Genomic DNA, 25,967 nt, shown 5'->3' on the forward strand with positions numbered 1-25,967 from the left:
ACTCCCATTGGATGAAATTACAAAACATGTAATAATGAATTCATATGTCAAATATAAAAATAAGCCTTTAAAAAAACGTAAAGAAAGGAGAAGCTACCACATCATGTCTTTAAGACCCCATTAATAGTGCTCTTTTGGGAAAAAAAAAAAATCGCTTGATTCAAATCGACGCAGTCCATAGTGACCCAATTCAAAGTGAAGCACAAAAGTGCTGCTAATGTGTGCTCATCCATAGTGTGTTTTGCAGTTGTAGAGCCAAAAAAAAGAGGGGATGAATCTTCTGATGCCAAATGCAGGAAAAACAAGATAACAGTCTACTGTGCTACACATAACTTTGTGGTTCAGGTCTTTTCTACGTAGACAGACTAGTTAACCCGCTTTGAGATGACCGAACACTTTTAACTTTCAAGATCAATCTGGATCCGGTGACCCCGAAATGGATTCAGTATAGGTTCTGAAGATGGATGGATGGTTGGATGGATGGATGGGTGAACCAGAGCTGAGCATGGATGTAAACCTGAGCTTGTTTGCTGAAGAAACAGGAGACAAACTCTGAAACTTCTAGTTCTTTTTTTTTTTTTTTTTATTTCCAACATGCTTTGTCACACAGGCATGCACGGATGCATGGAAAGACAATGAATTCCACCATTTACTGTTCAAAATGTTAACTTAGTGAAAGTTTTTATGAGCCCTGTTAACTTTGAAAATTAATATAAATGCAGCAGAAAGATTTGCTGTTAAAGCGGTTTTCTTTTTAAAACAAAACAAAAAGCTCTCCTGCTGTTTTTCTATGTGCGACTTACACGGAATTTAAAAACAGGAAAACTCCTACCAACGAGGAACATTTAGGTTAATAAATCAAAAAAAGGTCTCGCAAAATAATTGGAAACATTTTTTTTTTTTTTCATCAGATTTACTTTCAATGTTCTTAAAAAACTTGCTTTGTGTAAAATTTGTGAAAGTGTTGTCCGGCTGCACAGGGAAACAGGTCAAAGCAGATATTGAAAGTGCTGCAGGAAGAGAACGTCTGTGCCTCGCAGCCTCACTCACAAAGGGTGTCAACTACTTCTGAAGAAAATGTGCAAGAAGCTACTTTTGCATTTCCTGTGGAGGTTCCCCCCACTTCCTGCCATAGCTGAGTGCAGACCTGCCGGTGTACTGTAAGCATGTGAGCAGAAGTAGAACAAAAAAACAAAAAAGCAACAACACTATCGACTATGAAGAGGTTTCTTTTAACTAAAACCAAATTCACTAAACAACACTTTACTCACCAGCATAGAAAAGAACAGATTAGTCACTGAGCAACAACAGAAGGATAAAAAGAATGACTAACTTTAATCCACACGTGAAATAATTCTGTTGTCTTCACTGCATCACCATTAATTAAGAGACAGAAGATAAAAGTGTTATAAAGCAGCAAGTTTGTCACTTTAATCCCAAACCCGCGTGACGAGGGTAACTATTTAATTTCCAAAAATATTTACAATCACCAGGATAGCTCTGCGTTTATCCAAACAGATCCAGGTTTCACATGGATAAGGTAAAAGATATGAAAGATCATCTTTTTCTTTTCCTTTCGGCTTTTCCCTATTGCCACAGAGTATCAGCTCCCTTCATTTAAGCCCGTCTTCTGCATCCTCTACTCTAACACCAGCGTCATGTCCTCTCCTCTCCTTCTTCCTCCAACAGAAGTCCAGTTTCCATCGGCACCCTGTCGGTGAACAGCACAGATGGCATTGTTAACCGTTGTTAACCCGGGCCTTGGCCGATACAGTATGGATATCATAGGCCGGATTTGCATAACTGGCAAAACTGGCAAAGAGTTTACGTCAGATGTCTTTCCTGATGCACCCCTCTATTTATCCAGGCTTGAGACTGGAAAAATCAGACCCTGGCTTGGGCCCCCCTCGCGGCAACATTCGAAATATTAAACATCATAAATTATGTTTTTCTTTGTGTTTGCTTGATTCTTATTCAAAACACTTCAATAAGCATGACCACAAAATTTTAATACAGACTAGAATTCTAAAACACTAGATGAAAGCTACCGATATAAAAATAAAAAATGAAGTTGAGAATGTGTTAGATTAGGGAATTACAGCAGGTTTCAAGGTGAGAATTATAATGTTCTGCCAAAATTATCAAGCGACTTTAGAGCCATACAACTAAACTGGTGCGATACCAACTGGACAGGTGCATAATTTTAACAAAGATTTGCCACTGAAACAGAAAGATACCACACAACATATTCCAATAAAACCCTCTCCTGACACTTCTCATCTTCATGGTTTTGATTCTAGGTTGTCTACGCTTTTAATATCTTGATTAAGCCCTCTTCTGACTCTACTATGCTGCAGAAGAAATGCAATCTGATCAGATCAGCCGACATTTTCCAGTTCCTCAGTGGAGCTCTTAATTCTAATTCCTTATCCTAAGTTGACAGAAAAAGGACAGTGATGTTATGCTGCTGCAACCACTTTCATTCTTCACCCTGATGTGTATTCAGAGTGAAAAGTGCTTAAATATTTTGGGGTGTTTTTTGTGTTAAATCGATCTTTTCCCCAATTTTATTGAGTCACAAGTCCAGTTTTGTCCAATAAAAATTTGTTTATTGTTTTTTTAAATATCCATTGCAAGTCCCGAATGTGTGGGAATGTAAGCGCATGATATGGAATAATCAATACAGCTCAGTTCAATATAAGAATTCAGGCCAAAATGCACCAAACTGCCGCAAACCGATTAACTGATTAGATATTTGCATTTAGATGCAGTTGATAGACATATATGCATATGTGTAAATAAATACAGTGTACTGTGTTCATGCTGACACAGAGACTGCAGCTCTACAGCTCCCTTGGGATTTGGACGAATCTGGAGAGCAAACAGGTGCAACAGCCTGTGGGAATGTCTTTCCTGTTCCTTTAATTAGGAAAAAAAAGACTCTAAACATGGTGCTAATTACTGGGAGAAAAAAATATTGGTTTCAAATTTTACTGTAAACACATCCTCATCAATAAATGGACAATGGTAATGCTTTTTAGAGATGGAACTCTTACTGGCCTTCAGTCTGGGAAAAATTAGAAAGCCAAATAACTAAGAGTTCATCATTCCATAGGGAGAATAGTTATTAACAAGTGGAAAACATTCAAGAAAGTTACCAATATTCCCAGAGGCAAACATCCAAAGCATGGTCACGCCAAGGTCAGAACGAGAAAAAGCAACATTTGGAGCTTTACAAACAAGTTTTAAAAGTTAAAGAAAAGAAGAGAAAGTCTCTGACATGAACAGCTCCTCCTAAAGGATTGCAATAAGTACCGGTAAGGATCTTTTATTTAAAAAAAAAAAAAAGGAAAAATATCCTTGATAGTTTTGAAAAACAAAAGCTGCAACTGAATAAAACTCAGGACAATTTTCCTTTAGACAAACAAAGCCAAGGAAGCTAAAAAAAACATGACATCATGAGTACAAAACACCTCAAACTAATTGCTCTGCAGCAGTCCTTCATGTTCTCTCTTGAATCTCTCGCCAACAAACTCCCCTGAAATAGCTTAAACCCTCTGAAGCTGCTTTTCTACACGGCCAGCTCACACGGTCTTACAAAGGGAAAATGAAAACACAAAACAACTCCACCACCAGTTATTAAAAGACTTCTCACGAAGCAAAAATGAAGCAAAGTAGACTCTGGCGTCACTCTGAACGCTCTTAGTTGGAGGCTTTTCTCTGCATGCGTGTTTAGACTGCGTTATCCTCAACAGATGGTCCCTGTTTGGATCCACCAAAGTGTAAAATTAATATCATAGTGTGCACAATTCCAACAAGGTTCCCTCGTGTCAAAATGAGGATCATTACTGCATCAGAAACAAACGATAGATGCCGATGTTCATGTGACGAGGTGCACTGTAGCTTTTCAGGAGAGGGTCTCAGTTTCAAAACACTATCCCGATCCAATAGGTGAAACAAAACTTCTGCGGTTTTCATTTTTTGCACAAAGACAGGGTGTTTGGATTTAGCTTTTGATGCTAGATGGGGAACAAAAAGTACTTTCTAAACTGCATAGCAAGAACTGACAAAGGGATTTGTCATTTAATCATCAATATCTCTCATGTTTATGAATTGTCTGTCTGTTGTGCTCATGCAGAATCTGACATTAAGACTCCACATGCGCTCAACTTAAACCCTTGATTTAACACTGTTCTTTAAACTTTGCAAAACATTAAAAAAAAACAATTGAAGCTGGTGGAGATTTTCTGACAGCAAGAATAAAACCCCAAAAAATAAATTGAAAAAACTCAAATGCATGTCATTCACAGAATTGCTGCTTTCGCCAGGGAAAGGTTAACGTCAAACTCTTAAATGCATACGAGCACCGAATGCATTCAAGCTGACAACAGATGCATGACCCAACACCCACTGTGGCATAATGACGTGCATAATGTGCAGGACCACATCCATGCATGGCCACGTCTTCAGGTCTCATCTCATCAGGGTCTTGCATGGGTTCAATACTTACTGCTTAAAGATGGGACGGCCTCAGTAAAGTCAAATTTGCTCAACTACGGTAGGTTTAAGCGGTGCGTGGTTTAGAACAAAGACTAACCATGTCAAAGTATAGTCCAACATATTTCCTGAAAGGGAAAATGTAAGAGCACCGTTGGAAAAGTAGTAAACCCATGAGGATGAGGAAAAGATTTGATTATGAGTTTAACTCTTTCAAAGCAGCTTTTATTTTTTATTTGGGGGGGGTTGGGGGGTAGGTCAAAATCAAGTCGCTGGTTTAAAACAGCATCGACACTCCAGTTTACTGCTTTTCAAAATAACTGCTTCAATTAACTTGCATTAATAGTGATCTACACAAACTTGTTTTTAAGAATAAAAATTGGGACAAACTGGCTAACATAAAAATAACCTGCAATTATGGATGCGCATTTTCTAGAACACCTTAAGGGAAACCAGTCAGTTGAAAAGCCAATTTGAATGGTTTCACCTGCGATGAGTGAGAGCCTCTCTGATATATTCTAACAGAAACAAACAAAAACAAAAAAAACACTTGAATTAGATGATTAGAATCTCAAACTCAGCGGAAGCTAAATTCTTCCAACCATCTCGTTGTCTGTCTCGGCATGTCATACAATTGGGTAACTTTACCCTCTGCGTAAATTGGTGCATCAAGCCGAAAATAGGATTGAAATAGCAAAAAATGTTGTCTAAATCCCTTCATTTTATGGTAAAACTGCACACCAGGTCGTCTTGGACTGGTTTGCTGCCGTTAAACCGTGCGTAAACGGAATGATAACACCCGGCTTCATTCCGGACGCAATACCCACCACTTGAATCAACCAGCTTCCGGATCTTACCTGGCAGGTTAAAGTTGTTCAACTCCAGGTGTAAATAAGCCAACACGAGCAGCCGGCGGGAGCTGGCATCGGCTCTACGGTCCCGCACCTCCTCTCCGAGAGTCTCTGCGCGCTCTAGAACTGAGCGTGAGCGCGCCTCCTCCATGTCTTCCTCGGGTCATTACAACACTTTGTCTTTGTAACGCACAACTTTTGTGTGCACGTGCGTCACAAGGCGACGTAAACTTCGCTTCCAACGAAGCGAAACAAGTCGGAGCACAAAGGCAGAGCAGAAGCAGACAGGTCCAGACGCGCAGAGAGATGGTAATGTTTTATTGCATGAATTTGAATAGCTGCAGAGGAATTCCAATCAGTACAGTCTGGGTTCAAAGCCTTATTTTGTGGTTAAAACAAGTGGCCAGGGTTCATTTTACCATTTTATCCGTCAAGCATAACAGTCACACTGGTGAATGTGGAGTGGGTATTTTAACCAACTTATATTTTCTCATTTAACAGCCTCTAAATGTGGGTTTTTTTTCCTGCTTTTGCTGGCTAGTTGAATAACTGCGGGTAACTTTTGAGTAATTTCAACTGTGCTTTGGTGTGCTGCTCCCTCTGATATTTATTAATCTTAACAGGTTTTCTGTGTGCAAAAAAGCCAACTAAGTGGAAAAATGAGCGTAATAACAGTCAATCACTGATCTTAACCAGCCACGTGCCGTATAAACATGGAACAAGGGCTCCATCTACAGGCCAGTTGTTGTACTGCAACACTTGAGATGTTTGTTGTGACCGTTTTTTTTACCCAAGATAGGTACAACAAAGCTACCAAGAAAAGAACAAAAATCCCTTTTTGAGTAAGTAGACCTGCCTAATAGTAAAGCAAAAAGGATTCCACGTGCTTATAAAATGGTCTCTTCAATTTTCAAAGGTAACTTGGTCACTCAACTAGTAGAACGAATAAAAAGATCATTTTTACCTGTTCCTGAATATATCTTTTTCTATCCAACCTCAGCTCCAAATGATCCCATCTTAAAATATAGGACTCAGATATGAGATACAATATTAATAATACATTTATCCGTACTATGTCCATGTAATTAATAAAAAAATAAATACATTTAACAAATACAAATGATTCTGCAGTTGGTAAATTCCTAAATAAACAGATTATCTCCCACAGACCAATTGCTAACACATTTCAAGTTTAGGATTTTTAATAAAATCATTACCACCACCAATAGGTTTCGACCTTCAAGCTTCTATACTGATGTGGTTGTGCTACTTAAAGAGTACAAAGCTCATTTCTGTTATCTATGGGTGGGTGGTGTGAGCTCTGCCTCACTCAAAGCTAGCTGTCAACACGCTCAGATGAACCTGAAGTAAAAATAAATGCTGATGATTTCTGTTGGCAATGGGGACCCGAACCAGCTGCTGATTGGTCCAAACAGCAGCCGTCATAAGACGCGTCGCGTGTGTTTAAGTGACTTTTATCCAGTGAGGTCGTAAAAAGGTCCTATGAAATCGTTTTTTTTTCTTGTCTCCTCATATGTGCAACAATTTTCTTTAAGCATTGTACAAATGTTTTTGTAGAACTCGACAAAACGGATTCACAGAGAAATTCAACAGAAGAAAAATATCATGCATAACTTAATTCCCACTCTCACTGATTGCATTTGTAAGTAGCATCATAAAAAAATTGTATAAGTGTTTGACATTTTTCCTTTTTTGTACATTAAAATATTTTTTTTTGTCTTTTTCCTCATTTTTTTTCTTTTTTTTTGTGAGGGCGGGAAAATCAAATTGGTGATCTGGTTTGCAGTTCCAGGTTTTTGCTCCGGAGCAGAGTCAGTTCCAGGTGCTTGGTCCTGGCCTCGTCCTGAACAGCAGGGGGTGCAGGAGCCTGGCTGCGGGAATTAAAAGGGCTCCATAAATGAAGCCGATGGGAAGCAATGGAGTATTCACTCTTAGTTACAGTTTAGGTCCAAAAATATGGTTCCCACTGCCAATAAGGTTTTTTTTTGTTTTTCCTCAGTAAGAAAGCAATATTTGTCACCCTGAAAAGGGTCACCGGAGTCCTCAGGTGTTCTGAAACCACCAATAACATCCAGAGGGAGAAGTAAAACCTTTATGAGAAGAAGGTATCGAGGGGTTGGAGGAGTTGCAGAACAAAGTAACCCCTATCTGTAGAGATCCTCTTGTGTGGAGTCCCGTACATTTTTCCTCTTCTTGCTATTGCCCTGGTGAACCAGCTTGTTTTTAGGATTATTTGTGGTTTTGGTTGAGTTCTGCTGCCCTTGGTGACCATTATTGTGGTGGGCACGAGACATCCGGGCCTGGAAATTTGAAACATAATATTTAATATATATGATCAAACCACCAGCACGTATGGTTATTAAACTGGGTTTACGCTGAGCACACCTTTCCTCCTTTGTTGCCTGTGGTTGGAGTGATGGTAGATTGATTCTGTGTGCGGTGATTAGTGGCCACAGCCGGCTTTTCTCTGAGAGTGCCAGGGCCTCGACCGGGCTGCTGCTTGGCCGTCTTACACGGTGTGCCGTCAGAGTCCTGGAGAAAACCGTTTTTCCTATTAACGAAATCCCCCTTTAACACACCTGGAGTTCCGTGTGCAGCTCAGGTAACTCACCGCATCGCTGGAGGTAGACGTTGGGGACGTGGATGGCGGGGACAGAGGGGAGGAGGAGTGAGACGAACGCAGGGAGGGGGGTGGAGACGACGTGTTGGAGAACGTTTTGCTGCGAGGAGCTAGTGGCAGAACAACAACCACCTCGTCGTCTGGAACGTTGTTGTTGCGCTCATCCAGCTGCTGGGGATCCAACAGCTTCACATCGTTTTCTACAAAGAGAAGCAGCTGATGTCTTTACTGTGACAAAAAGTAAATAAAGTTTCAAAAAAGTATAAACCTACTATTAAGAGGCAGATCAATCTGCGATGAGTTGCCCCAGTTATTTCGGATCCATTCCCTGTACTCGTCCACTTCCTTGGTCACCCGGATTATCCGGCCAAGTATGCTACAATGAAGGAATCGAGTTAAACACGTCTTAGTTTGAGTCAACTAACAGCTAGTCTCTACAAAGACCACAATAACATCGCTCTCCTTACCTCTCACTTTCGTTATTGGGATAGCACTTGGCAATCTGTGATACAGCATGGTGGAGCACCACAAAGGCGTATTCAAAGGCCTGCTTCACCTGCATGGCACCGTAGGAGCTCCTGCCGACATCATTGTCTATGTGGCACAAAGAAACAACAAACACGCTGCTTTAATACCCAGATTCCTATTTCAAACGTGTGTTTGTTGTTAACAGTATCACCTGGCTGCAGAGGGTCCTCAATGTAGAGCATAGACGGCCTGTATCCATCCATCATGTTCTTCTGGACCTCATCTTTGGCCACATAAGAACCGCCGTCTTTTATCCGGATGCCCGTTTTCAGGTAGTTGAAGTGGCGACCGTACAGTTCGAAGAATTCAATCAGCAGCACACCGATGTTGATGTTGGGGCTGCACACGTCCTCCCTGAAGTGAAGCTACAAACAAAGAAACGGATTTAGACTTAATGTCAGGACAGTAATCAGTGTTTCTGCAAGACCCTGGGTCATATTTTGCAGCCATATTCTGACATTTTCGGTGTTGCCGTTTTTTTTAGGTTGGAAAAAAAACCAAATCTTTAAAACACAGAAAATCTTGTTTTTAAGCAGCTTCAGGACACATTTTCATTCTGGTGATGAAACACTGATGCTGAGGAAACCGTCATCGCTTCCGAAGCGTTGCTTGCTGAACTAACCTGCAGGAAGCTGACAGCCATGAGAAAGAGACTGTAGGAGCCGATGCCCCCGGTAAAAACCTCATTAAGGTCTCTTTGTAGAAGAAACTGCTTCAGCACCAGAACCAGGTAAGGCAACACGGGGTACTTCTGCAATGAAGGGAGATTAAAGACTCTGGATCAGCTAAAGGTTTAAGGGACACACTTCAAAAATAAAAACATGGTAGTCTATATTCCTAATTTTAATTAAATGCCTTACATTTTTTTCAAAACTAATAAATCATTTTTGTCATGCATTAAGATTTCTTGCTCTCTTTCTGTAAACTTTAGGTCACCTCTTTGAATTCCTTGATGAGCCGAGCAGCTTTGACGCCACTTTCCACGTTGAAGCTGATGTCCACTTTGACTTCAGTGACAGAGTCAGTCAGTTTAATGATGGGAACCTAAAAAAAAAGCAGAATTAGTCCTGACACAGACTCTGACAAGTGCTCAATTAAAATAAACTTCATAAAATATAAACAAAATCTTGAACAGGCATTTCATTTACATTACAATTTTAAAGTCTAAATTACTGCTTCACATAAAAGAGCATTAATTTGATGAAATGAGTGGTAAAAATTATATTTAAAAGAAAATCCCAGCACTAAAATCAATTAAACTACCGGTTTTAAAATTCAAACTTTATTTACTTTCTGCCACTTAAAAACTTAATAAAAATATACTTAAAAATAAAAACATGCATTAAGAATCAATCAATACAAATATGAGTCTTTGGGTGAGTTCAGTTTTACCGTTGCTTTATCCAAGACCTTAATCGCGCTCTTATCCGCAACATTTCTCTTCCGAAGAGCCTCTTCCAACGTCCAAAGCGGGAGAGTCTCCCACTTACCGAAAACTACCAGGTCAATGTCACTGGTGAGTAAAGAAAAAGAAAAATTATGGTTTTTTTTTGTTTGAATAACAAACATTTCACACAGCGAACCTATGGTATGGTCATTTATCTTACATTTAAAAGAAATCTCAGGATAAAATCTAGAAAACATTTTGCATCTGAAATAACTGTGGAATACTTTCATAATGTAAGCTTAATAAATAATTGTTCACCAATCCAACTTTAGTGAATAATATTTGGGAAGAAGGATAAATTTTAAAAAGTGCTTCTTCCATGTAATACCTTTAACATAAATATATCTCTGTAACTTGGGACCTTTATTTATTACAAGCCTTCGGATAACTGCAGACTGTTCTGTTATGGGAAATGAGTAGCTTCTAATAAACAGGAAGGGCCGAAAGCATCAAATTAATCAACAATATCTCCAGTGTGTTCACTAAATGGAATTCTAAAAAGGCAGAACCGATGGTTAGATTGCACAGTAAAGATCTTGTGGACTTGGTAACCTTGAAGAGATTAATAAACACATTTCTATAGTAAGAACAGCACACCATGCAGTCAACTGCAAACAGGTCTAAATAGTGGGCCAGAATGATGTCAAGAGTCCTGAAGACTCCTCATCAACATCCTCCTCAATTGAAATCAGACTAACATCCACTCAGTGAGAGCACAGTAAAACAAAACATTCACGGTACTGCGAATGATAACAGGTTAGATTGCCCTTTCCCTTCCGTGCCGACACACTACCTTCTGAAAGGGCCTAAACTGCTTGTAGTACGGGTGGGATCAAGTTATATTAGTCTTCAGGTGTAAAGCCCATTTTTTATTGATGCATTTAACATTAAGGGCAAACTTCATGTTAACATTTAAACCTGGAAGCCTGGGAGTGAAGGTTTTTTTTTTTTTAGATGCAGCTAGGGTTGGGCGATGTCCCTTAAATTGGCCGTTGACGATGTTTGCTGTCAACCATCGGGATGGACGATGACATCGTCGGGGGGGGGGGGGGGGGGGGTATTTTTACATTTTTCGTTCTTATATAACTGCTATTCGTTTTTTTAGTTTTATTTTCCAACTAATGACTAATCCGCGATGATCCCGTATAAACTGAGGGAAGTGACTTTAACAAAAAAAGTAACAAACAAAATAGAAAAGAAGTAGTCCGCTCCCGCACTTCGCTAGTGAAGTGGACCGGCGGAGCGCGGACTTACAGCTTTGTGTTTGAGGGGAAGGGGGGGGGGGGTGGTGCTTTGTTACATGAGCGCTATGTGTGGGAGATTTAAGACTGCGATCCGTCCCGCAGCTCTAGGGGTACAAGCAACCGAACTCAGAACCGGGTCTAAAAGTGTTTGTCTGAGCACAGCTCGGATCGTCAGCACACACAGCGGTTTGAGCATCAAAGCAGAAATGTCGCTCAGTCCTTAGAAAACATTCAAACAATCACGCGGATTTGTGTTTCCAGTCGTGTCCCGACTAAATAAAGGCTGATGTTATTCTTACATGTTTACGTGCAGCCAGCGAGCAGCACCACCCAAAGCTAATGTTGTTAGCCCGTGTTAGCATACGGCTAATCCTGGCTTCGTTCAGAAAAAGCACTGACCACACGGATTAAAATTCAAATGATGAGCGAACAGGTGTTTCATAATAACCGTAACATTATTAAAAGCACGTTTAGAAGATCATCTCGTATTTTACCGAGCTGACATGTCAATGTATATAGCCGCTCGGCGCTGTTAACATTGTTTTGTATTGAATTGTTACATTCAATAAAGTTTGAAAAAAAAAAGCCGCTCGGCGGAATTTATATCCTTCCGGTTTTCAAACCCTACTGCGCATGTGCGAATGATTTATTCCGACGGAAAGTGTGACCTTAGTGAACGTTTTTATATTCTGAAAACATTTTTCTGGGCCCATGTACACGGTTGGATTCTAATCTGACCATTGATCCCATCAAGATATTTTGTACATGTAACCGCGGCTTATGGTGTCGACGCGCAACGTGGCGGGGGCGTGGCATCACGATGGTGGTCTCTCCATCGGGATGTCAGTCACCCATCACGATGGACGATGATATCGTCCATCGGCACAACCCTAGATGCAGCTTTACTCAGTGTTTTTTTCTTCGGGGGGGTTGCAGTGTTGCAGTGAATGCACCACTGTGGCTGCAGTATCCTTGTGTTTACAATTCCGTCAAATGAGGCGGAGACGAACATGTTTCCCTGTTTAGGGGTACTGAACGCATTTGCAAGGTGTAGCAGAAGCCATTGAACACGGCAGTGTCTTTGCTGCCACATGCACACTTCTTGTGTACTACAGGGGTCTCAAACTCAATTTACCTGGGGGCCACAGAAGGCAGGGTCTAGCTATGGGAGGGCCGCAACTTCACACACACGCAACTTGTGAGTGTAAGAGACAAATTTTTATGGAACATATACTATACTATTAACTATACTCTATTATTAACTGTTTTCTGTACAAAATGTCCTTTTAAAACTCTCATTCAAATGAAATACGTGAATAAAAAATCAATAAGTAAATAAATCAATAAAACATTTCTGTTTATTTAGAATGTCCTTTTTAACACACTTCAGTTAACACTGTTGAATTATAACTATTAAACCCATAAGAAGACTTTTTACAGTTCTGTAACGTCCATCAATGGGTTCTTCTGTACACGGCTCCTCTGTCTACTTCTCACTGCCGGACACTTGGCAGCACTTCCTCCCAAACAGCTGAGACCCTCAGTGTGATCCAAGATGATCGTCAGTAAATCTGGACTGTACTTTGGCTTATTGAAATTTAAGGTGGAGAAGTCAGAGAGTATGTGCTCCCAATTTTGAGTCTATGTTGAATTTTTTTATTTTAAAGTTTACTCTTTAAACCACAAATCAGTAAAGGTAAAACAAAATTCAGTGACCATTTTTAGATTTTCTTTCTTATGACTTTTAGCGCATTTAAACCCTAGTCACAAGTTATTGTAGAGCAGCCGGTCAAACATTCCTATAGTTTTATACTGAATTCAAACCGTGGTTCCTAAAAGAACGGGTGCTGTTTACTGGAGATCAGAACAATCATTACCAATACCTGAGATCAGAGAAAAGCTCAAAAGCGGATGGAAATTTATGTTGGCGTCACCAAATATGTGCAGCCAAGATGCACAATCAGCGTGTTTGAGATCACCCAGGTGGACGAAACGCTGCACAGATCACCTGGTGTGCAACATGTTTTTGCCCCAACGTCACCTGTCAGTCATCACAAAAATATCACCAGAAAGGGGCGGGAGCAAGGCCCAACTTAAGCGAACGCAACTGGAAATTTTGTACCGTGCTGACCACAAGCCGCCAAATGACTACAAAATGGTGCATTATGGGAAACGTGTCCTGACGGTTTTTCTAGTTGAGTGATCAATTAAAATCATTTTAAATACCTATTGATTTAAAAAAAAAGGCTACATACATTACAAAACAGTGAGATTAATATAAAAGACATAATAATCAGATCATACTGAGGGGGAGAGGCATATTAAAACAAAATTGAACGTTAAGGACAACGCCAACTTCCTGTTCTCCTTCAGTCTCGCTGCAGATTCGACTTCATCTCCCGAGCGAATAAATACGTTCTAAAAAGGAAAGTAAGGAACTCCTTAATGTGGTCCGGGGAGGGGGCTGTCAGGTGTCCTGCCTTAAATGTTACCCTGCTTTCAAGCCCGGTCAATGTCACGCCCCCAAGAGTCATATACCCCACTGTGATTGGTTAGTTCGTCACAACACTGAAAAAGTGTCATTCATACAGACGGGCGGGACGCGTTAACATTAAACTTTCATATTAAGGCGGGGGCCACAAAATATCGTCTTGGGGGCTGCAAACAATCAGCGGGCCGCAAGTTTGAGACCCCTGGTGTAGAAGGAGTCCTATCCAGTGCTTTCTACATTTAACAAAACTGCTCCCAGTGTGCCATTGGTCAAGCTACAGTTTTACCTCAGCTTGACTTTTTAAGTGGATTTGGGCCCTAATCTCACTATAGCTGACCAAATTTACCAAGAATGTGACTCAACTACAATATTCATTGACTACAACATCCAGGAAAAGAAGCTAAAACGTGTTAAATTTCCTCTGTTTTACTGCATGACTAACAGTAAACTACAGATGCCATGAAAGAGAAAAAATATTTCTCTTCTGCATACGCATTTATTATTGTCTTCTACATTATGACAGGCTGAATAAAAACTAACTGAACTTTTTTTTCATTGATATCAAATTAAAAAAAGTTATTTTGTAATACACAAATCATATATCCAAAACAAAACGGTGACTCAAGCTCTGAGGTTTGAACCGAACCAGGAGGAAAGCATATAGTTGCATCCCTTCAGTAAAGAAAATAAAAGAAACTTTTTTTCCTTCAGTCTGCATTACTTTGCGTGTTTTAGACTCATAAAGAAGACGGCATGCAACCACTCTTGTTAATATTAAAAGGTAAGCAAAAATATAGTTAGTTTCAAATGTATGGATTCATTCAGAAACCAACAACGCTTACCTTGTTGGCAGATAAAGACCAGTGCTGAAACTCCCAAACACCTGAACCTAAAGAAAGAAAAAAATCACAGTTGATAAACCAACAGTATTTAATTTTCATTTAAGGGGGAAAAAAATTCTTTACTTTATTCATTTTGTAATTTTTTAATCTCCTTCAAACTTTAAATACACCTTAACCTAACCAAATTATAAAAATGAAGAAATGCTAAGCAACAAAAGTAAATTTAAAAAGCAAAGTAACATTTGCCTTTTATAGAAATGCTTCCCAGAAAAACATCAATACCAAATAAAGTAATAACATACTTAAAACTATTAACTGTGTTGATTTTAACTGTTGTATCACAATTAAATACAACAAAAACATTTAATTAAAAAAAATGAAAGAGTAAAAACAATTTAGTAACAAAGAAATAAAAGAAACAAAATCATAAATAAACTTTTTCATTGAACTAAATAAGCAATGACCTGCCACAGAGATGAAGGTAACCATGAAAAGATCAAGTGTCGAACGGTTCCCACTCAAAGACAAAACTACTACCAGCAAATTACTGAATGAATAATTGAATACTTATATATGAAAAAAACAAGACAATTCAATGTAAAACTTTGACCCTTTTATTGTTAGAAGAAAAGTTGTCACTACAACATTCATGCAACGATTGCTTATATTTGGAGGAAAAAGCTATTTCAAAGCTGGTTCTGTCATATAATATTTGCTTCATGGTACACTGATACAATAATTAAAACTGGCAGCTTGTTTACAACAAACCTCTTCTTTATCCATTGATCTCCTAACCTGCATGCAACAGACAAGGCTAAAATTATCCATTACCGTCCCTTTTTACCTCCTACACAACGGCACACAAATAGACTTAAGCCTAAACCCTTACTTTACCGTCTAAAACCTCTTCCCCACATCCGGCATCACAGTAGTATTAACTCTTGGTTGAAGCCAAGTCCAGAGCTAAGCTAATTGCAGAGCTTTGTGAATGAACTGAGTTCTGACGATGTTGCAACCGATGCGGGTGACTGAGGTGTTGGTCTCATCATGGGAAACTTCTGGAATTGTGTTGACGGACATATTGTTATTTATTAAATTATTGTTTGCAAATACATATGCATTCATAGGCTCATTTTAAATAAACGGTTGACTTGTCAAACTGCCATGAAGTTGTGTGATTGAGCTCATTTTTACAGTCCTGCTTCCACTGATGTGACAAAAAAAGCCCAAAGATGTCAAGAACTATATGCCTGTAGTTTTTTTCTAAAAAGAAGTTATTTTTGGCTTATAGAAAAACAAGTTTCTACATCAGACAGATCAAAGTAGTCTGAAGTGGTGCTGATAAAATGACCAGAGTGCAGTGGCAGCAGAGAGATAACGTTGGCTGCCATTGACCTTGTATGATTCAGACTGACTCCTCTATACACTATCACTGTATACAGCCTCCTCAATGTAATTGATGGTAATCATTTACAAAGAAATGCCACTGCTCTATAAATTCATTCGAGGCTAGCAGGTCACGCTTGGGACGATGACCAGAGGCATGCGTGTGGACCTGTGTACCTCGGCGCTGGGCCACAGATCGTGGATTACTCCTTTGATTCGGTCTACCACCTCCAATCTCATCTTCTCTTCCTCCGGCCGTGGAGAAATGTAGTCATAGAAATCCTTGATCTCCTCATGTAACCTGTGAAGCAAAGAAAGAAAGTGCAGTGACACAGAAAGCATGTGTACATACAAATATAACATCAAGCACGGGTTCTGACACAAAGCAAACACTATTTTTTTCAGTCGGTTTTGGCAGGAAAGAAGGGGAAATAGACTAAAGAGATCCACATAGTCTATGTAACGCATGAGTCATGAAATCATGACAGAGTGATCAGATATAATTTAACTGACAATGGAAATCTGTTGACTTTCAGAGGAGCTGGTATGGTATTCCTGGTGTTTGTATTTTTGAGTTATTTTCTTTTCTTTTGCCTAAAAGCTGTTTTAAAGCATCAAATGCAAATTTGGTATAGACCACCAAGTTAAGTTACAATGACTCAAAAATAGTATGATTGGATGACATTAGATCAGTGAAATACATTACTAATTTACCATTTTAGCTGCTGATTGTATGCATTTATTTTGTGTGTACAAATGCTCTTGATGAGACCTTTTCAGATTTTTACAAGCTGTTCATAAAAAGCGGTAAACAGGAGCTCAACTGACAGGCAGACAGGTTAGTTTAGTGTTAATGATTAAGGAATTTTCAGGAAATAAGCAGATTGTCCAGAAAAACACTCAGACATCATTAAAATTGACAGATTCTTGAAATATTTACTTAAAGGAAAAATTTAAAAAGTCACCAAAAAAACATAGGAACCTCTTCCATGATGCAGATAATCCTAATACAATACACTGACAGAGGGAGAGCTTTCTAAACATGAGTGCCACATCTGTCCTTGGTACAGGTCGCTTTGCCCACGCTAGCTGACATTTTAACCAACCCAACTACTGCGCAAGTTTGTGAGGGGAAAACTGCACAAGAAACAAAAATGACTCCTCTGAGATTAAAATAAAAATAAAGTGACATATTAATCTAACATAGGGCCTTGGCCCTGTGGTGGTTTGGGTGACTGATACTTCAAAGAGAAATGTGATTCATTTGTTTTGGACTACATTTCCTTAACTGATAGATAATTCTCAAAATTAGTGCAATTTCAATCGTGTGTTGTATAGACATTTTGACTACATTGTTGCCGCAACATAATCAAGAAGTTGTAGGTTTGCTAATTTTAGACCAAACTTTGACTACAAACAATGACAAGACATGTAAAACATAAAAAACGTCATGTCAGTAGTACATAACTACATGCATACATACAGAACATACAGAAGAAGCCAGCACTAGTCAAGTTAAACAGCATTTACATAGTGGAAAAGTTCAGATGCCAGCCAAAGGTTGCAGGACACACCCTTGCCAAAAGTTATAGGAAAAAGAACAGTGTGAAGAGAAACTCATCCAGTGACCTTTAATTCATGAATGACCCAACCTGTATATCATACCTTAAAAATACTACACAGACAAATACCCTGAAATAACAACTTGTTTCCAAAAATGCATTTGTTACAAAAATGTGGATTCTGATAAAGAAAATAATTGTTTGCCTAGTTTCCTGTACAACAGATCTGATTTTAAATAATGTGCCTTCTTTTTCCAAAGCCCTCAAACAGCACACAAGTTATGTTTCTGAAGAAAAGAAACTCTACAGTGACACCCTGGCCACACCTCCTGCTCTTCTCTCCCATACTGACCCAGCTGCCCAACACAGTCACCTATTATTCCAGAAGACTTCATGTGTTTCAGAAGACTTTCAGTAAAACCCAACTGCAGGTATGCAAGTCTCTAGGGAGATCTTCATTTATTGTAAAAAAACAAAAAACAAAAGGAGCAATTCTATCTATAAAAAAAGGCAATGTGTTTAAAAGGGGGTAGGAAATGTATTCGTATGCAATACATTTGTTGAACTCCATTGTAGGATATTATCCCTGTAGAGCTGGGCAACAATTTGCCGCAGTAAAAGACCCAAATTTACATCTAGTTGTTAAAATCACACGCCATGCGTACAGGCTTGTGAAATTAGAGTCCTGATATTATGGCCCGCTTACACAAATGGATTGTGTGAGAAAATGGTGTGAGGTTGAAGGCATGCATTTTACAAGCTGCCACAGTGAGGAATGTGATTTTCTGTTGGCTAGAGGAAGAGGGAGCTCCCAACACAGTAGGTTTCATTTCACAGCAAACAGGCTACGAACGCAAACTCATTCACCACCATTATGGATCACATTACATCTCGGATTTGCAGCGTGTCTTGAAAGTACACGGACCTTTGGCAATGTTTATCAGGCAACCCCACAACATCAAAGCTAAATGATGTAATAACTTGAAGATGTGTACTCCCAAAGGCAAGAGTCGTATGCCAGTCAGTTACCAAGAGGTACAACTCCTCACATTGATAGTTTATGTTAATTTCCCTCAGTAGATAATACAGTCTTGCCATCTGTCATAACACTATCTACCAAGTGATTCAATATATCTTAAGGAAAGCCTTTTTATTAAGCATTCTCTACTTTATGATTCAAATATGAAATAGCGACAAAACAGAACTAGGTCCTAAAACATACTTTTTATATCAAATTTGTGTATTAGATTACATGGTGGCAATGAATTTGACCTTTGTTATAGAAATAATCAAAAGATTCACAAAACAAAAGTAAAATCCAAACTGTTTAAACTAATGTGAAAACCTATAAATCTTGATAAATCAGTTAATGGTGCACACAGCAGGAAAAGCTTAACATTACTGGGGGAAAGGGTGTGGTGCTAAAATGACTTGTTGCAAATGTCAAGTTTGGCAGCAGGTAAAAGTCTCATCAAAGCTGACACCACTTTTATGAAAATGGACATGTTTAGAACTCACAACTAAATCATAGCAGCCCTTTGACAAAATGTATTAATTTCTTTCTTTGAGTAGTAACTTTTATGGATCGTGAAAATGGCTACATACTAAAATGAATTGCAATGTAGCATAAAGAACATGATCAACATGTCAAACCTCCCACCAAGAGCTTTGCCAGCTGACATGGTTACCAGGAGACAAACAAGCCACATCACGCCTAGCTTTTTGAAATTTAAGACAACAACAAAAAAAGTAGAGGTGTCAACATTTCACAGATGACAAGTTCATTAATGTTTCATTGGCAAAATGGGGCCCCAATTGTTGGCCAATATGACCAAACAGCTCTTGTTGCTCTGAAATGCACACAAAATAGTGATAAAATTGGTCACACATGAATTATGCAAGTGAATTGTCCAACTTAAAAATGGTCACTTGGCTTTGAAATGGGCTTTACACCACTAAGAAAAACACCTTTTGCTCCTAAAGTCTTAAGTGTTTCATTTCTGAAAATCATGTGCATGAAGGCTGCCAGCCTTCATCGTTGTCTTACAAAACAGGTCACTCTTTTTGACAATGTCTTTCCCAACAATTTGTGATCAATGTCTCAATTCCCAAATTAAGAAAACACGGAAAAATATGATTTGGATATAACATTGTTGAGGAAAAATATTTTCCGAATGGGTTTGAGTAGAAAATAACAGCTGCAAAGTGCAAACTGTGATGCACAGGAGCTACACAAATTACAAAACAATAAAATGGAATTAGTCCATTTATTCCATTATTGCATTTAAAGAATATAAAAAGGTATGTCAGAAATTCTGCATCAAAAATACAATCTCTTGTTTTTCAGAACAAACATATTTTTTAGGTGATTAAAGATACAATAATAAATGCACAGTAGGTTACACCTGAATGAATTAATTCTAGTAATACAACTTTAAGGATGGGTTCAAAATGTCTTTTTGCCATTTTTCTGTAAGAGTTGAAAATCATTGTATTTTTAAACAAATAAAAAATGCTCAATGTTTTATTCTGTTTAACTTTTTAACCCTACTAAGAATTTGACAAACTCTCAGTGGAAGCTTCCCCATCTACAAATGACAGTCTCTCTCTAGTTAATGCTTCTTCTTGCCTTGGCACAATTTTAGTGAGTATCAACTACACTACAAAGACGCACACAAACTGCCATGAAAGAAATGACATGTTCTTTAGTGCAAACATCAGTAGGTCTCAGGCTGATGAAAATGACAAAATGTAAAGATTACTTCAACAGTCTGAAGGCAGACTTATGAGGAACTATGTCATTTGGAAAGTTTTGACTGTGTGACTAGCAAGCCCTACTTTCATCATCTTTTCAGTACTTGCTGAAGTCAGTAAATGTAAAAAAAAAAAAAACCTAGAGTAACACAGACGTCAGTCACTGTAAGTGGAATTAACCTTAGCTCTAATAATGGAAGTTCTGCATGTCTGTTATTGGAGGGTGTTTTAGTTCTTCAAAATACAATATGCATTTCATAGACAGAATTTCCAAATAAGGTTATCTGTTCAAATCGGAAATGACTGACAAGGGGAACGAGTTAAGTGTGAGATTTATTGAGCTGTGTCCCAAAGGAATTAAAAGGACAGTTTTATTACCACCAGCAGCTGCCATTGCGACGCTTTTTTCACATTTATTTATTAGCCGAGTTAAGCCCAGATGAAACTGTAAACTAGCTTTAACAACAAATGTGATACTTTAAGATAAAACTTGAAATCAGTTTCAGTTCAGTCAGTCAGTTAGATGCTTTTCTTTTACACTTACAATATAAATGCAAGTCAAATTACAGATGTTGTGCAAAAGCCGTTAAAACACGGCTTCATTTAAACTAGTTGGAAACTGACAGAAATACAAACAGAATACTTTCTCCAGCCCTAAAGCACAGTTGAAGCTCAGAGAAGTGGAGATCTGTGATCCTGTGGTGTGTTAACCGAAGAATATCGGGACAGGACTTCAAGACCTCAGCAAATTGTCACCTTTGAGAGAAAGAGGCTTTTGGACAACTGAGGTCAAGTCTTGCTTTTAAAGATATTGACCAAAAATGTGTTTACAAATTAAAAGAGCTAGACATAGCTGTAGACCTAGCTGATCTTAGGCCATGACAACTCCTAAGAAAATGATAACTAGATTTTAATACCAATTTGATATTGTTGATGTTTTTTAATGATACCGTTTATTAAGGCTTTCATAATAAAAAATTTTTTGCTTAGTAAATAAAAAGGAGGAATGCTGAGCAAAATTATCATCCCAAAATTGATGGGTTGGTCATGCTTGTTTAGATAGTAAACACATTCATTCATTCATTTTCTTCCGTTTGTCCCTTTCGGGGTCACGGGGCTGCCAGAGCCTACCCCGGCCACTTATGGGCGAAGGCAGGGGACACCCTGGACAGGTCGTCAGTCTGTCGCAGGGTATGGTAAACACATGTTTTCATGTAAACATGCGTTTGATTTGTAAACAACTGATTTCTCTCCACTGAGCTAAAGCAAGTCATTAGCATGGACATATACCGGTGCATTTTATTTTATCATTGGTCTCTTAAATTGGAATTTCAGAAATGGCTTGTTATGCTGAGAGTTGGTGAAAAATGGTGATTCCAATTCGGACTCCCACTCCGACATCATCACTAGTCACTGGTAAGCTACATTAACGTGGAGCTGCTAGCGCTCAGAAAATACATAACATTGTTTTTTATAACTTTAGAAGTCATGCTAAAACAAAAAGTCAGTACTTGCAATTATTTAAATGTAAACTTCTGTGCATCCGAGCACACCAACGTGAAAAAAAGCACGTCTTCTCTACGCACGGCGCGGGGCTTGGCATACCTCCGTCACGAGCGTTAGCCCTTAAAAACATATTTCGTACAACCCTACCCTTCCAAATGCCCCTTCAATTGGAGGGGTAGGGGACGAATTCGTATTCTGCCTTAGTCTAGCTTTTTATAAGACCTATGTGGACAGCACAGAATTACAAATCATGGATTTACCGGGATGGGCTCCGGCAACCCTGTGACCCCGAAAGGGAATAAACGGTAAAAGAAGATGATGATGAATGAATGAGGATTTACATGGTTTCTGAAAGAGTTCTGTAAGGATTATTTGAAAGTTTACTCCATACTAGCCAATGTCCTTGTTATAAAATTAGTGGGACAGGAGATAATGAGGCATTCTAAACAAAACTGTTCACTCAGACAGAAAAAGGGTCACAGCATTCCCAGGCTACACAAACTGCTTGTGTCCATGTTAAGTGTAAGTAGGACCCAAAAAGATGTGAAAGAAAATTAGAAGAAAACGGTCCCTTTAAACTCGCAGTATCACTGGACAGGAAAAAGGCTCTAGTAGTTGTCTCTCAAGAGGGTTGGCTTTATTTAGTGGAAATGGGGCTGTGTGGAGCATGTAAACACTGATCCATTGCCATCATAAACTGCGCTGCTTTTCTCCACATCCCTAGCCAACCCACATTGCCAAATATAGAGTACAAACTGTCCCATGGAAAAATGGATTTAACTACATCTCACCGCCCTGCATGATTTTTGCAGATACCACAAGCAACAACCACTGTCATGTGTGCGCAGAGAAAACATATCCATGAGAATTTTAAAAATTACAAACATAGAATACAAATTGCAGCCAGCTATATTTGTTATTACTTTAGATATTAAAAATCTAAAAGGTTTAACCATAAGATTGCACTTTTTAACTCTCAAGCGCAAGGTTTATTTACGCTGTTGTGGCCACCTAAAATAGCTTACACAAAGATATCACAATCACTTGGTTTTGTGCTTTTGCAATGTATAAGTAGTAAAATTGAAATCTGAAACTATGGGTAAATACCGTAGTGAGAATGGTTTTGACTTGACAAACTTCCCACACACAGCCGGTTAATCCCCTAAATTTAGAACTACGTGTGTATATTGTAGAAAAGTAATGTAATGCCCACACATCTGTTGCTTTTTTTGACATTCTGGTAATTTACCACAATGCTTTTAGAAAAAAGGCGATGAGTCTGATCCCAGCTCTGGGCTTCATGTTCTGGTATTAGCAGAGCTTATCACAAAGGAATGTCCTTGTGCAAATACAGAGCTCCCATATTACTATAAATGAGAATCAGCCTAAGACTGAACTTCACATTCAAGTGTTCTGCGTGTCCACACACGTCAAAAAGAAAAGGAGGCAATGGGAAAGCAACACAGAGAAACATAGGGAACCCCACCCATAAAACCTCACTTCCAATTTATGACTTAAAAGTCCCCGTTGATTAAAAGTTAGTAAACATTACAAGTTTTGTCTCAGCAACCTAACCAAATGTTGCTTCTGAAAGCCGCATCTAATGTAGAAGTGACCATTTTCCCCAAAAAGCATAAATAGTCTGTTATAAGTCATGAATCCCAGTAAGTGATTTACAGAATTACAGACACAACCAAGTATCTCTGTGATTCAGGGCCACAAAAACATTATCTGTGTATCGTTTTATGACACTTACCAGATGACTTGGCATATTACTTAAAAATGAGACTAGACTTGCATTGAAAATATCCTGCTAAATGTGTACTTTTCTATATACTAATTTGTTGCTTTTCAAATTAATATTCAACATTATTAAGACTTGCACTGTTAACACATTTAAGGTCAGTGTCTAAGGCAATGTCTTTTGAGGTCATGAAGGTCAGTTTACATTGAAAAAAAGCTGGTAGTGTATTAAACATCCTTTTAAAGGCAAACAATCAGCACTTGTGGGCCTGAAATGTGGCTGCAAATGGTCAGTTTAAAGAGCAGCAGCTGTAACTGCTGATGTTTAAAATGTTTCAGCGATTTAGTCACATCCTGAAGGATTTTCAGCTTCTCGTTAGGTATTATCTCTTACAAGGAGAAAAGGAACGAGTTTAAATGTATCCAACTACACATTATTTACCTCTGCTTCCAAATAATTAGACTAACCATGCAACGGGAAGTTGGTTTGATGATGTCCTCAGTCCCAGTTTTCACTGTTCTCTGATGTAGTTAAATGTGTAAACAACATTTGATGAATATAATTGTGCCTTGATTTCAATTAAAACCATTTTAAATGCTAAACGGTATTTTTGAAATCAACGCATCGACCTGCTCACAAATGAGCAAAATAAAAAAAGAGAAATGGCCAACGTTAAAATTTGGAATAGTAGGAGAACAATTCGATTTACATTCCAACAAGTCTGTCATAGTCTATTTTGGAGCATCTTGTAATTCCAAATGGATTTTTCCTCCCCTCAAAAACATTGTATCCATTCTTTTCTATGGCTCTCTGTTGTTAACTCATTGGCAATAGTGGAGATAATGAATATATTGTAAAATATGGGAAATAAAAACTGCTTGCTAAATTTACAACTCAAGAAGTTTAAAAACAACAGTTTTCAGGGAGATAATAGAAGTAGCTGGTGACCTGCTAAAACTCAAAAATCAATAAAACTAGAGATACTGTGCTAGTTGTTGTCAATTTAAAAAACTAAGTTTTCGAGGGGAAGATTGTCAGTCTGAAAAGGCTGGAAAGATGTAAGAGCATAGCACGTAGTAAACGCCCACAGCATCACACTACGAGGCTGTGGGATCATATGATCATTACCAAAATAGGGCCAATGTGACCCAAACTCTTACCCTACAACTGTGTCCGCGTAGTTCCTGGTCTTCCATGGCGTGCCAGTGTAAGCTTCATGTCCTCCAGAGTTGAAGTTGTTCAATAAGCTGGAATTAAATCCATACGTGCTAGCTTTATTTTCCCTTTTTCTTTTGTTGGGATGTCCGTCCGCGTGGCCCCTATACAACACTGTGACCCCACAGCCCTGCTGCTGATGCCCTCCTTCACCGACGACACCGCCCCTGTTGTTGCGGTTGCTTTGGGAGTCCAGAGGTATAAAGTCCCGCTGTTCAGTTACGTCTCCATCCCCCGTAGAGACAGACATCACCTGAGTCTTGGCTTCCCCGGCAGCGGTGCTTGAGTCGAGCGTACTACCGTTTCTGCTAGTAGATAGTGCGGCTCCCAGCCACCCGTTCACGGCCGTTTTCAAACTCGAAGTGTTCTGAGGTCCAGCGGTGTAGCAGTTATTTACATAAAGGTACCCGAACCCTTGTGTCGTCTCCCAAATCTGCATCCACAGGTTGTTAGCGGGTCCAAGTTGTTCTGGCTGAAACCAGGCAATTCTCGGATCCATCAAACGATAATGTAAGGCAAACGGCCCCCCCACCCCACCGCCGAGCGAAGCTCAGTTCGAGTGCAGTTAGCCAGGTCGCTAGCTAACGTAAGCTAGCTCGCTATAGCCTCGTTATAGCTGCTGCTGGTTCGGATTCTCCACCCCCCCGTTATTTCTAGAAAATGGTTTTTTTTAAGTCCTCAGTCCTTCGCCGTCTAGGTAGACGCGTGTCAAGGAAGCACGCCCACGAAAAATAACAAAAGTAAACAAGTCAGGTAACAGAAATTCTAACTGTAGCCGAACTCGCGACTAAAAGCTGGAGATATTTGTTAGACAGCCTCCGACCCTTTGCTCCTGATCATGGGTCCCTCAATGGCGGCGCTGATAATGCGCCTGCGCGAAGCATTGGAAGGGGGTGGGGTGGAAGGCGGGGACACGGTTGTTACGCAACAGGCAACAGCTTCATGTTACATAACAATGTCTAGTATAGTATGCTTTCACAAAGGAAAACTATGTAGCGGTATTCTGTTTGTTGCATATTGGCAGTATTAAACTTTTTTGCTATTTCAAACAAAAACATTTTAGCACATTTTTTTAAAATACTTGCAAGTTTTACTAAAACGTTAAAAAAAGTTGGCAAGTTATTTTTAAACACTTATCTACCAGGTAAGTTAATTTAGTCACAAAACCTTTTCCAGCCTTGTGTAATATTAAACCAATTGCCGCAGTGAGGGAAAAAGAAAAAATATTCACACAGAAATAAAGACACACAAGTCAAGCA

The 25,967-nt window shown here is 39.0% G+C and overlaps 2 protein-coding genes across 3 annotated transcripts in view; both read right to left on the reverse strand.

Moving 5' to 3' along the window:
- Nucleotides 1–5,534, reverse strand: part of adcy7 (adenylate cyclase 7) — a 59,832-nt gene extending 54,298 nt beyond the window's left edge. For both annotated transcript variants that reach the window (XM_011493651.3, XM_011493645.3), the window contains exon 1: nucleotides 5,355–5,534. The gene's annotated coding sequence lies outside the window, so the exon portion shown is untranslated. The remainder of the gene's footprint in view (nucleotides 1–5,354) is intronic.
- A 117-nt stretch (nucleotides 5,535–5,651) lies between these two features.
- On the reverse strand, nucleotides 5,652–25,578 carry papd5 (poly(A) RNA polymerase D5, non-canonical). The gene is made up of 12 exons (XM_004067495.4): nucleotides 24,654–25,578; nucleotides 16,105–16,228; nucleotides 14,542–14,588; nucleotides 9,910–10,030; nucleotides 9,454–9,561; nucleotides 9,140–9,268; nucleotides 8,669–8,882; nucleotides 8,457–8,583; nucleotides 8,262–8,365; nucleotides 7,981–8,189; nucleotides 7,755–7,901; nucleotides 5,652–7,669 (listed from the first exon to the last, which is right to left on the reverse strand). Exons 1-12 carry the CDS (start codon nucleotides 25,205–25,207, stop codon nucleotides 7,514–7,516), a joined length of 2,040 nt encoding a protein of 679 aa, XP_004067543.1. The 5' UTR covers nucleotides 25,208–25,578; the 3' UTR covers nucleotides 5,652–7,513.
- Between the last annotated feature and the right edge of the window lie 389 nt (nucleotides 25,579–25,967).

The sequence above is a fragment of the Oryzias latipes genome, chromosome 3, assembly GCF_002234675.1.
Source record: "Oryzias latipes chromosome 3, ASM223467v1".
Lineage (NCBI taxonomy): Eukaryota > Metazoa > Chordata > Actinopteri > Beloniformes > Adrianichthyidae > Oryzias > Oryzias latipes.

Bases quoted from the DNA above. Each gene is read 5' to 3' on its own strand.
- papd5 (XM_004067495.4), bottom strand. From the start codon at position 25,207: ATGGATCCGAGAATTGCCTGGTTTCAGCCAGAACAACTTGGACCCGCT. The intron at 16,229-24,653 runs GTAAGAGTTTGG...TTTGCTTCACAG, and splicing joins TACGCGGACACAGTTGTAGG to GTTACATGAGGAGATCAAGG. The intron at 7,670-7,754 runs GTGTGCTCAGCG...TCAAATTTCCAG, and splicing joins CAGGCAACAAAGGAGGAAAG to GCCCGGATGTCTCGTGCCCA.